Source organism: Oncorhynchus nerka, linkage group LG6, assembly GCF_034236695.1.
Source record: "Oncorhynchus nerka isolate Pitt River linkage group LG6, Oner_Uvic_2.0, whole genome shotgun sequence".
NCBI classification, from domain to species: Eukaryota; Metazoa; Chordata; class Actinopteri; order Salmoniformes; family Salmonidae; genus Oncorhynchus; species Oncorhynchus nerka.
This window is the reverse complement of record NC_088401.1, coordinates 42,449,355-42,462,762: the sequence shown is the minus strand read 5'-3', so window position 1 is coordinate 42,462,762 and position 13,408 is coordinate 42,449,355. Positions and strand designations below refer to the sequence as shown.

At 43.9% G+C, this 13,408-nt stretch overlaps 1 protein-coding gene across 3 annotated transcripts in view; it reads left to right on the top strand.

Annotated features, from left to right (window-relative positions):
* The window catches only part of LOC115130459 (neuropilin-1a-like), a 119,297-nt gene that overhangs the window by 33,420 nt on the left and 72,469 nt on the right, over window positions 1-13,408 (top strand). For all 3 annotated transcript variants that reach the window (XM_029661631.2, XM_029661629.2, XM_029661632.2), the window contains one exon: window positions 7,085-7,266. In XM_029661631.2, the coding sequence (XP_029517491.1) occupies window positions 7,085-7,266 (182 nt within the window). The remainder of the gene's footprint in view (window positions 1-7,084; window positions 7,267-13,408) is intronic.

The window sequence follows — 13,408 nt, the reverse complement described above, 5'->3', positions numbered from 1 at the left end:
TTCATGTAATTGTCAATAAAAGCCTTTGACACTTATGAAAAGCTTGTAATTATACTTCAGTATTCCATAGCAACATCTGAAATCAATATCTAGAGACACTGAAGCAGCAAACTTTGTAGAAATTTATATTTGTGTCATTCTCAAAACCTTTGGCCACGACTGTACACTTGTTCTGAAAGGCCCCAGAGTCTGCAACACTACTAAGCAAGGGGCACCACCAAACAAGCAGCATCATGAAGACCAAGGAGCTCTCCAAACAGGTCAGAGACAAAGTTGTGGAGAAGTACAGTTCAGGGTTGGGTTATAGAAATTATCAGAAACTTTGAACATCCACCATTAAATCCATTATAAAAAAATGGAAAGAATATGGCAACACAACAAACCTGCCAAGAGAGGGCCGCCCACCAAAACTCCCAGACCAGGCAAGGAGGGAATTAATCAGAGAGGCAACAAAGAGACCAAAGATAACCCTGAAGGAGCTGCAAAGCTCCACAGCGAAGATTGGAGTATCTGTCCATAGGACCACTTTAAGCCGTACACTTCACAGAGCTGGGCTTTACGGAAGAGTGGCCAGAAAAAATACATTGCTTAAAGAATAAAATTAGCTAACGTTTGGTGTTGTGGGAGACTCCCCAAACATATGAAAGAAGGTAGTCTGGTCAGATGAGACTAAAATGTAGCTTTTTGGCCATCAAGGAAAACGCTATGTCTGGTGCAAACCCAACACCTCACATCACCCCGAGAACAACATCCAGCATCATGCTGTGGGGATGTTTTTCATCGGCAGGGACTGGGAAACTGGTCAGAATTGAAGGATGATGGATGGTGATAAATACAGGGAAATTCTTGAGGGAAACCTGTTTCAATCATCTAGAGATTTGAGACTGGAACGGAGGTTTGGAATGGCCTAGTCAAAGGCCAGACCTCAATCCAATTGAGAACCTGTGGTATGACTTAAGGATTGCTTACACCAGCGGAACCCATCCAACTTGAAGGAGCTGGAGCAGTTTTGCCTTGAAGAAGGTGCAAAAATCCCAGTGGCTAGATGTGCCAAGCTTATAGAGACATACCCCAAGAGACTTGCTGCTGTAATTGCTGCAAAAGGTGTCTCTACAAATTATTGACTTATTTCTTGTTTCTTTCACAATAAAAAATATTTTGCACCTTCAAAGTGGTAGGCATCTTGTGTAAATCAAATGATACAAACCCCCCAAAGATCCATGTCAATTCCAGGTTGTAGGCAACAAAATAGGAAAAATGCCAAGGGGGTGAATACTTTTGCAAGCCACTGTAATTGCATTAAGACGTTCCTCCTTTGTAATTTGTCCTTCACATTGGTCTTTCTGTACACATGTTACTTTTACATTAATATGAAAAAAATCCATACATTTAGCATTTGTTAGTGGAGTTGGAGGAGGAAAACATATGCTTTACTTCCTCTTTCTAAATATTGATTGGTGAATCATGGGTGACTCCATCATTTGTAACAAGTGTCAGTAAATCATTTTTGGTAGCATTTCTATATTGAAGATTGAAAAAGAATTCGGTGCATTTTTCCCAATATTCCATCCAGTTCGCATTATTTTTATAATATATTACACTGGATCTTTATTGAATAAGTTACTCCATTTCTTTAGTTTTTCCTCTAACTTACTCTGAGACTCTATGGTACAGTTTGTATTGCTATCTGTCTGTACTGTTAGTCCTTCCATTCTCTTTTGACCTAAATTGCTTTTGTTTTATAATTAAATACTGAATTGCATGGCCTCTAAAGGTACATTTTAAAATGTCCCATACAATAAGGGGATCTACTGTGCCAATGTTATGTCAGAAAAAATCAGTTAAAAATGATTCTGTTATCATCCAATAGGCTTTGATTAAATGTCCAATATCCTTGCCCACGTGGAAATTCTGTAAGAGTAAAATGTATGCTAATTATGTGATGGTCCACCCGCATTCTGTCCCCTATCAACACTTTTTACTGGACATAAAAAAAGTAATCAAGATGACTAGCTTGATTAAGCCTCCACCACGTACAAGTCGGAAGTTTAGATACACCTACGTTGGAGTAATTAAAACTCATTTTTCAACCAATCCACAAATGTATTGTTAACAATCTATAGCTCTGGCAAGTCGGTTAGGACATCTACTTTGTGCATGACACAAGTAATTTTTCCAACATTTGTTTGCAGAGAGATTATTTCACTTATAATTCACTGTATCACAATTCCAGTGCGTCAGAAGTTTACATAACTAAGTTTACATTACTAAGTTGACTGTGCCTTTAAAGTTGACTAAGTTGACTGTGCCTTTAAACAGCTTGGGAAACTCCAGGAAATTATGTCATAGCTTTAGATGCTTCTGATAGGCTAATTGACATCATTTGAATCAATTGGAGGTGTACCTGTGGATGTATTTCAAGGCCTACATTCAAACTCAGTGCCTCTTGCTTGACATCATGGGAAAATCAAAAGAAATCAGCCAAGACCTCAGAAACAAAATGTAAACCTTCACACTGGTTCATCCCTGGGAGCAATTTCCAAACACCTGAAGGTACCATGTTCATCTGTACAAACAGTAGCATGCAAGTATAAACACCATGGGACCACACAGCCATCATACCGCTCAGGAAGGAGACGCGTTCTGTCTCCTAACGTACTTTAGTGCGAAAAGTGTAAATCATTCCCAGAACAACAGCAAATTACCTTGTGAAGATGCTGGAGGAAATAGGTTTTTAAAAAGTATCTATATCCACAGTAAAACGAGACCAATATCGACATAACCTGAAAGGCAGCACAGCAAGGAAGAGGCCACTGCTCCAAAACCGCCATAAAAAACTCAGACTATGGTTGGCACCTGCACATGGTACAAAGATCAGACTTTTTGGAGAAATATCCTCTGGTCTGATGAAACAAAAATAGAACAGTTTGGCCATGATGACCATTATTCTGTTGGATGAAAAGGGGGAGGCTTGCAAGCCGAAGAACACCATCCCAACCGTGAAGCTTGGGGGTGGCGGCATCATGTTGTGGGGGTGCTTTGCTGCACGAGGGACTGGTGCACTTCACAAAATAGATGGCATCATGAGGGAGGAAAATTACGTGGATAGATTGAAGCAACATCTCAAGACATCAGTCAGGAAGTTAAAGCTTGGTCGCAAATGCGTCTTCCAAGTGGATAATGCCCCCAAGCATACTTCCAAAGTTGTGGCAAATGGCTTAAGGACAACAAAGTCAAGATATTGGAGTGGCCATCACAAATTCCTGACCTCAATCCTATAGAAAATGTGTGTGCAGAACTGAAAAAGGCGTGTGCGAGCAAGGAGGCCTACAAACCTGACTCAGTTACACCGGCTCTGTCAGGAGGAATGGGCCAAAATTCACCCAACTTATTGTGGGAAGCTTGTGGGAGGCTACCTGAAATGTTTGACCCAAGTTAAACAATTTAAAAGGAATGCTACCAAATACTAATTGAGTGTATGTAAACTTCTGACCCACTGGGATTGTGGTTAAAAGAAATAAACGCTGACTTAAATCATTCTCTCTACTATTATTCTGACATTTCACATTCTTTGTCACACTCGTCATAAGGAGTAGACCAAGATGTAGCGTGGTATGTTTCCATCCTTTATTTTGGAATAGAAAACGTCAAAGAACAACAACGCAAACAAACGAACCGTGACGCTATAATAATGCTCACAGGCAACTATACATAGACAAGATCCCACAAAGCACAATGGGGAAATGGCTACCTAAATATGATCCACAATCAGAGACAACGATAAACAGCTGCCTCTGATTGGGAACCTTACCAGGCCAACATAGATATACAATTCCCCTAGATAACCCAACCTTAATCACACCCCGACCTAACCGACATAGAGAATGAACAGCTCTCTATGGTCAGGGCGCGACGTTCTTAAAATGAAGTGATGATCCTAACTGACCTAAAACAGTGCATTTTTACTAGGATTAAATGTCAGGAGTTCTGAAAAACTGAGTTTACATGTATTTGGCTAAGGTGTATGTAAACCTCCGACTTCAACTGTATATCTCACTAGGTCAGGGTATTTAAGCCTTCATATATCCACAAATTCCAATGTATCCATGACATTCATTATTTCCTTAAGTGCATTAGTGTGATAGTTTGTATTGTGATTTCCTTTATGGTCCATTGAGGTATTTAAAACTGTATTATAATCTCCCACTGTAATAATAGTATTGTGTTGCTTGTCGGGTTGATAAATTATTCTATATATTTTCAAAGAAGCATGGATCATCATTATTTGGACCGCTTAGGTTAATAAGCCATATCTCTTTAAGGTCCAATAACATATTTAAATCATCCATCTACCTTGAGGATCTGTTTGGAAAATTTGCACATTTGTGTCAAAATTACTGTTAATTAATATCATCACCCCTTTTGAATTTCTTTGCCCATGGGAGAAATATACTTCGCCCCCCAATCCTTTTCCCACAAAACTTCATCTAAAATTGTTGAATGAGTTTCCTGTAAGCAATAGATATTATATTCCTTCTCTTTGAGCCAGGTAAATACGGGTAAACACAAGTTTCAATTATATTTATCATAATATATGTTTGTAAACGTACCATTAAAAAGTAACATGAGTGTCCATATAGCTGTACCATGATATTTGCATTGCTAAGTAAACCGCCAATTGGTCTCCACTATTACACCCCCTAAAAATCCTCCTCATCCTGAGTTGGGCTGTCATCCCATTGACCGGCAGACCACCCTCGACCCCCCAGATCACATGGCCCCCGAGAGACCGGGACCCATCCTTCAAAAAGAGCACACAGTGCCAACCACAGAACAGAAGCAGATCAATCGCCAAAATAATTTCCATCGCCCTCACCTCAATTTGTATTATATATAGCTATTAAAATGTATATATATCTATTAAAAAAATTCTACTAGTCTAATTTCCATATTTAGACATTTATATTTGTAATAAGGTTGGTAGTTTATGCAAAGGATTGTTACCTCCTACCAGTATTGCCATTATAAAAGATACGTTTTGACAAGCAATTATTATTTTAGCAAACAATTATTGTTATTAATCCTATATTGTCCCGAACATCTTTACTCCCTCACAACAGTTGTGAGACTGTGACACACACACACACACACACACACACACACACACACACACACACACACACACACACACACACACTCAACCCCTTTCCCCAACAAACAACTATACATTCAAATGCTTAACTGTTGCGCCATCCCAGAGCCCGACTCAAGAAAGGCCTTGATTTCCGAATGCATATACAGCTGCAGCTGTATGAGAAGGCATGCGAAATTGAGCAGAAATGGAGAGATTTGGTTAACCATTGTCAAGTCCTAGGTGATGGAGATCAGATATACCCCTTCCCCCCTGTAAACACCCACAAACGGTCCCCCGTTGGACCATATTCCCAAGCATCTCTGTGCAGTCAGGCCTTTAATGATTTTGTGCCACCAGGGCCACAATAATATGCCCTCTCTCTGAATGTCCGACTGTGACCCTTTTTACCAGTTTCGCTGCTTGAACCCCTAACAAAGCATGGATGATTAATTTCTCCTGCACTGCAGACACACACACGTACATGCAAAGGTATACACCGCATACTTACATACAGATACACAGGCACACGTAAACACAAACACATACGCAAACACACACACAGGAACACATTGCTTTTCAGCCCAGATCCCCATGGGCTGTGTTCGTTCAGGCCATCCTGGTTGGCCAACGGATCAGATTCAGATTGCCCTCTTCGCTCCATCTTATGTTACACACACGATGTGTGAGTGCATTGGCTCCCGTTGTTACCCGTGCACATTCTGAAGGCGATTTCCTCCCTTGGTCTTAAAGCTTCTTGCTGACTCAATTAGCCAGCTCCTCATGCCAATAGCCCTGGATCTGAAATTCCATTTGAGTAGGATGTGGAGCGTGCGTGTGTGTGTGTGTGTGTGTGTGTGTGTGTGTGTGTGTGTGTGTGTGTGTGTGCGTGCGTGCGTGCGTGCGTGCGTGCGTGCGTGCGTGCGTGCGTGCGTGCGCATGAGCTGCAATCCCATAGCTGCCGCCTGATTGCGTTAACACGTGCGTCTGGTGGTCTCCCTGTACCTGCCTCCAAGGAGTATAATACGATCACTGACATTAAATATACTCAAATACACACAGACACACACAGAACAACAGACAACACAGAAACACATATAAACCCCACACACACTTCTCTCTTTAGGCATCGGCTCTTTTACAGGGAGAAGACAGCTATTGAGCTGCACTGACAGTTTCGACATAGCTCCACCACACACTCACAGCTCCACTAGACCAGTTTTATGTAAACCTAGACTCCGTACAGCTGGGAGTCATTGTTATAGAATCTCTGCAGTGTCCGCATTTTCTAGCTAACAACATGGAGCCGTGCCACGTGGAGGAAATATGAGAAGGTTAACCAACCTGCCCACCTGGTCTTGGATTTATCCTGTAGATCTCACTACCACTAGAGCATGTTTTTTTCTGCATTATGGAGGATCACCTATCAAAACATGAACTTGATTGTTGTTTCCAACTTATTGTGTGTTGTGTGTGTGTGTGTGTGTGTGTGTGTGTGTGTGTGTGTGTGTGTGTGTGTGTGTGTGTGTGTGTGTGTGTGTGTGTGTGTGCTGCAGTAACATGTGTTTCTCTGTTTCCGCTCTTGATTCAGATGTCAAAACAAATAGTGGCCATGTAATAATGGACATATCTAAAAAACTAAAAAGGCACTGTAACAATCATATTTTGACATGAATCACACCTGCACTTTCTGATATTTATGACTCCTAAACTGTATACACTAATACTTTCCTTTGAAAATAAATGAGACTGAGTTTAAATGATTGATTGTGTTGTCAGAGAGAGAGATTTATCCTGTACACCTCATTACCGCTAGATTATGTTTTTTTCTGCATTATGGAGGATGACCTATCAAACATGAACTTGTGTGTGTGTGTGTGTGTGCATAAAATACCTAATACAACAACAGGTCCCTGACAGGTACTCACTCCCCCTCTCCCCCTCTCTGTCCAGGTATGACTATGTGGAGGTACGTGACGGTGTGGACGAGAGTGGGCAGCTGGTGGGGAAGTACTGTGGGAAGATCGCCCCGTCACCCGTGGTGTCTTCTGGGTACCAGCTCTACATCAAGTTTGTGTCCGACTACGAGACCCATGGAGCAGGCTTCTCCATCCGCTACGAGGTCTTCAAAACAGGTGAGATGAGAAATAGTGAATGGCAAACAATCACAAAATATCATCACACACACACACAAGTTCACACACAGCTCGTGAAGCAGCAACAATGTATTTATGGTACTTCTAAGACTTACTGTAGTTATGATGATATCTGTTCATCCAGACATAATAATGTCCCCTTTCTCTGTTTATGTGATGCTACATCATCATGGTTAAGTGGAGAAAGTGAGTCCCCAACAGTTTAAAGATCATGAATGAAGGAAGTGCTTTCTCCTATTCCTGCTCCTGATAAGCTCAATTCATACATATATTCCGTTGCGGTAGCATACTGCTGCTTATGCAGACGATCAGATGAACCGATAATGTTGTCCAACCCTGAGAAGTATCCTCAACAATAAAATATCACAAAAAAGACCACAGACGTATCCCTGCTGAAACGGGAACTCACCAAGCAGCCTTATTTTCACAAGTACACTCAGGGGACACTCTCATTTCTTATCTGAAAACAATACAATAAAAGGGAAAGCTTCCTGTTGTTGGCTTGACTTCCTGACTGTGTTTTGAGTTTATGGCTGCCATGGGACGGGGGTAGATTTCCATTGAGTGATTGGGAGAGGGAGAGGGGAAGGGAGTAGGACACAAACAGGTGCAACAGACAGCAGACTTCACTCCGATTAATTAACCCTCAGCTAGTCTATGGGATGACCCAGAGTGACCCACAGCGAAGACGGATGCCCTCTTTTTAATCTCAGAAGTGTGTGCGTGTGTGTGTGTGTGTGTGTGTGTGTGTGTGTGTGTGCTTGTAGGGGTAGGGTCAAATCAAATCAAATCAAATGTATTTATATAGCCCTTCGTACATCAGCTGATATCTCAAAGTGCTGTACAGAAACCCAGCCTAAAACCCCAAACAGCAAGCAATGCAGGTGTAGAATCACTGTGGCTAGGAAAAACTCCATAGAAAGGCCAAAACCTAGGAAGAAACCTAGAGAGGAACCAGGCTATGTGGGGTGGCCAGTCCTCTTCTGGCTGTGCCGGGTGGAGATTGTAACAGAACATGGCCAAGATGTTCAAATGTTCATAAATGACCAGCGTGGTCCAATAATAATAAGGCAGAACAGTTGAAACTGGAGCAGCAGCACGGCCAGGTGGACTGGGGACAGCAAGGAGTCATCATGTCAGGTAGTCCTGAGGCATGGTCCTAGAGCTCAGGTCCTCCGAGAGAGAGAAAGAAAGAGAGAAAGAGAGAATTAGAGAGGGCATACTTAAATTCACACAGGACACCAGATAGGACAGGAGAAGTACTCCAGATATAACAAACTGACCCTAGCCCCCCGACACATAAACCACTGCAGCATAAATACTGGAGGCTGAGACAGGAGGGGTCAGGAGACACTGTGGCCCAATCCGAGGACACCCCCGGACAGGGCCAAACAGGAAGGATATAACCCCACCCACTTTGCCAAAGCACAGCCCCCACACCACTAGAGGGATATCTTCAACCACCAACTTACCATCCTGAGACAAGGCCGAGTATAGCCCACAAAGATCTCCACCACGGCACAACCCAAGGGGGGGGGGGCAACCCAGACAGGAAGATCACATCAGTGACTCAACCCACTCAAGTGATGTACCCCTCCTAGGGACGGTATGAAAGAGCCTCAGTAAGCCAGTGACTCAGCCCCTGTAATAGGGTTAGAGGCAGAGAATCCTAGTGGAAAGAGGGGAACCGGCCAGTCAGAGACAGCAAGGGCTGTTCGTTGCTCCAGAGCCTTTCCGTTCACCTTCCCACTCCTGGGCCAGACTACACTCAATCATATGACCCACTGAAGAGATGAGTCTTCAGTAAAGACTTAAAGGTTGAGTCCGAGTTTGCGTCTCTCACATGGGTAGGCAGACCATTCCATAAAAATGGAGCTCTATAGGAGAAAGCCCTGCCTCCAGCTGTTTGCTTAGAAATTCTAGGGACAATTAGGAGGCCTGCGTCTTGTGACCGTAGCGTACGTGTAGGTATGTACGGCTGGACCAAATCAGAGAGATAGGTAGGAGCAAGCCCATGTAATGCTTTGTAGGTTAGCAGTAAAACCTTGAAATCAGCCCTTGCCTTGACAGGAAGCCAGTGTAGGGAGGCTAGCACTGGAGTAATATGATCAAATTCTTTGGTTCTAGTCAGGATTCTAGCAGCCGTATTTAGCACTAACTGAAGTTTATTTAGTGCTTTATCCGGGTAGCCGGAAAGTAGAGCATTGCAGTTGTCTAACCTAGAAGTGACAAAAGCACAGATTAATTTTTCTGCATCATTTTTGGACAGAAAGTTTCTGATTTTTGCAATGTTACGTACATGGAAAAAGCTGTCCTTGAAACAGTCTTGATCAAATCAAATCAAAATCAAATCAAATGTATTTATATAGCCCTTCGTACATCAGCTGATATCTCAAAGTGCTGTACAGAAACCCAGCCTAAAACCCCAAACAGCAAGCAATGCAGGTGTAGAAGCACGGTGGCTAGGAAAAACTCCCTAGAAAGGCCAAAACCTAGGAAGAAACCTAGAGAGGAACCAGGCTAAGTGGGGTGGCCAGTCCTCTTCTGGCTGTGCCGGGTGGAGATTGTAACAGAACATGGCCAAGATGTTCAAATGTTCATAAATGACCAGCGTGGTCCAATAATAATAAGGCAGAACAGTTGAAACTGGAGCAACAGCACGGCCAGGTGGACTGGGGACAGCAAGGAGTCATCATGTCAGGTAGTCCTGAGGCATGGTCCTAGGGCTCAGGTCCTCCGAGAGAGAGAAAGAAAGAGAGAAAGAGAGAATTAGAGAGAGCACACTTAAATTCACACAGGACACCGAATAGGACAGGAGAAGTACTCCAGATATAACAAACTGACCCTAACCCCCCGACACATAAACTACTGCAGCATAAATACTGGAGGCTAAGACAGGAGGGGTCAGGGGACACTGTGGCCCCATCCGAGGACACCCCCGGACAGGGCCAAACAGGAAGGATATAACCCCACCCATTTTGCCAAAGCATAGCCCCCACACCACTAGAGGGATATCTTCTTCAAAAGAGAGATCATGGTCCAGAGTAACGCCGAGGGTGTATGTATGTCTGTGTGTGTCTGAGAGGATGTCCCTTTAATCTGATGTATTTGCGTGACACACATCTCCCCACACCTCAGTGAAGTGCAGCATTCCTTCTTGGTGATGCGGTTAAAATGTGCACCCCACATTCATCTCCTGATGAGGTATTTCCCAGTCTCATCCATTAAAAGGACTGATTATAAATTAGTTGTGTTAGGGCACCTGGGCTATGAGGGATGGGGGAAAGAAGTGCTGAATGCAGGGTGTTGAGATATGAGCAAATATGGTTCCCCAGAAGTGTTGTTAGTAAGAGGGGATGCACCAAGGGGGAGCCAGCTGGAGACACAGCCGAGTATGGTGCACCCTCTGTGGGATGTTTTGATCAGGACCATCCCCTGTAGAGCTGGCACCACACCATGGGTGTGTCGTGGGGCCGGGCCGGTTCTTCTGAAGCAGGCAACAGAAACTTGTTTAGCTTTGAAACCAGTGCTGTGTTTTGACTACAGCAGAGCCGGCCGCCTCCAAGGCGGTGGCTTTGAGATCAATTAAGACTGTGTCCCAAATGGCACCCTATTACCTATTTAGTGCAGTACTTTTGACCAGGACCCATAGTGCTCTGGTTAAAAGTAGTGCACTATATAGGGAATAGGGTGCCATTTGGAACATATCCTAAGCCTCCCTCCTTTGGTTTAGAGATCAGCTAGCTTGTTGATTAGGTAAGCTTATCAACACCAGGGTGGGTATTAAGTGGACAGAATCAGCAGATTTGTGTTGGCTAATACATGTAAACTTAATGATGGTACACAGATGTTGAGGTATCGTTGGAGAAGTAATGCAAGGAATGCAGTGCATCTTAATGAGTCTGGATGGAAGAATGCTGTGTGTACAGTACTACAGACTCGGGTTCGAGGGCAGCTTCAGGGAATGGAGCTGGGTTCTTTTAGAGGTAAATGAGGGTTCAAGGTCAGATGGGAAACAGGGTACACACTCTATCTCCCTCTGTAATGAAACTGGAGAGTAGCCCTGGTTCTCATCAGCGGTGCCATCAGTAGCGCAAAATAATGTCTAATTGGGAGAAAACAGATTGTTTGTGGTCGTCCATCGCCTTTCACAACTCACACACACACACACACACACACACACATTACTTTTTCAATCCAGGGATCTTGATTAGACCGGGCTATTTATTTTATGGGCAGCAAAATTGCCTGCCTTGCTCCACTGACCGAACAGTAGGAGGGAGGGAGGGAGGGAGGGAGGGAGGGAGGGAGGGAGGGAGGGAGGGAGGGAGGGAGGGATGAAAACAGAGACAGAGGGGAGTGAGGAGAGGAATAAAAGAGAGCTGAGAAAGGGGATAAGGACAGCTTATTTTTATGGATACACTGAACTCAGCGGTAGATAGTCGGCTACAGGAAGAGAACACACTGTACCTGTGCTACTGCTGGTGTTGTCTAGTGCTGAAGTCCACTAAGGTCACTACCACCCCTTTAGCCCAAGTAGTCCCTAATGTCCGCCTCTCCGGATTTCAGAATAAAAACAGGCCATTCTCTCTGACCAGAAACCTCTATATTTATCCTCTAATCTTGTCTCACTTAAAGTCTGTCACAACTGGGTCTCTTTCTCTCTGAAAAAAAGTCATGTGCTTCTGGTTAACAGCTCTGCAATTTGTTACTCTTAGAGCCACATCAAGCATGGCGCTGGGGGCAGAGAGAGAGAGAGAGAGAGAGAGAGAGGGAGGAGAGAGATTCAGGGATCGTGCCACTGCCCTGCCTTACCTATAAGTGAAAAGCTCCATCATCGGCATTTCACCCACTAGAGCCGTTCATCATGTCGCGGCTATGCGACACTTGTTACGAGGACACCTGTGTCAACACCCAGGAGGGGGGAACGAGATGAAGAAGGAGGGGGTGTTGAGGAGAGGATGTAGGGGAGAGAAGGGGGAGACAGATGCAGGGCCATTGGGCTTTCATCTGATGAGCGCTCTGATGGGCAAAGGTCACATCTGGCACAGCACTCACTGTCTGTCGCCAAGCGCACACACAGAAACAGACACACAGCCTGCCCACATGGAAACTTAAGACCCAAATTCTCTAAAGGCCACAGGGGGGCACGGGCCCCTCATTCATGCTCTCTCTCATAGCTCACTGACAGTACAGGGGGGAAATGATGTCATCAGCATGTTGGCATGCTAAATGTCTTGTCAGTGTGTCAGATTGTGTGTGTGTGTGTGTGTGTGTGTGTGTGTGTGTGTGTGTGTGTGTGTGTGTGTGTGTGTGTGTGTGTGTGTGTGTGTGTGTGTGTGTTTGTATAAATGAATGACACACACCCCCAGCTGTGGCTTCAGGTTAATATTTGATTATGTGTCCAGAGAGTTACCGGTAATTCTCCATTGCCCATTAACCCTTCTATCAGCCTAGCTACAGGGGAGGAAACGTCCATCCAGGAGGTAGCTAGTTACTAGACAAACTGGGCTAACTATCAAATAGAGTGATACATGGAGTATAAACTATAGGTATTTGCTCAGCAGTCTTAGAACAACACCTCAGGTCATTAAGTCCCCAGTCCCTAATAACACTGACCACGGAGGGGGAAAGGAGGGAGAGGAATGATGTGTGTGTGTGAGAGAGAGAGAGAGAGAGAGGGGGGGGGGGGGGAAGTCACTCAATGATTAACAACACAGTCTTGAAGCAGCAGTCTGCTTTCACCATCTAAAGAAACGTTTTGAAATGTTAAATAGAAAACCTAGCTTAAGGAAAAAGTAATCAGGGGAAAGGTATGTTGAAAGAGGCCCCAAGTCGGCTGTTAAAACCATATTTATTTAAGATTTGGATATGAAGCATAAATCCTTAGCACTTTGAGATTTCGAGTTTAGATTATGTAAAATATATATTTAACACGCTGTGACTTTGTCCTGTTAAATAAACTCTCATAACTCTACGAGGTATATTTGTTTACCCCCTCACCCATGGGAGATATGGCGCAACATACACAAGTTTGAAAGATGCCATCTAGAAGCCATTATGGAGGCTTGTAAATGTCAAAGAGAGCACTTAGAGCCTGTTTTAAAAGACAGGCCTGTGT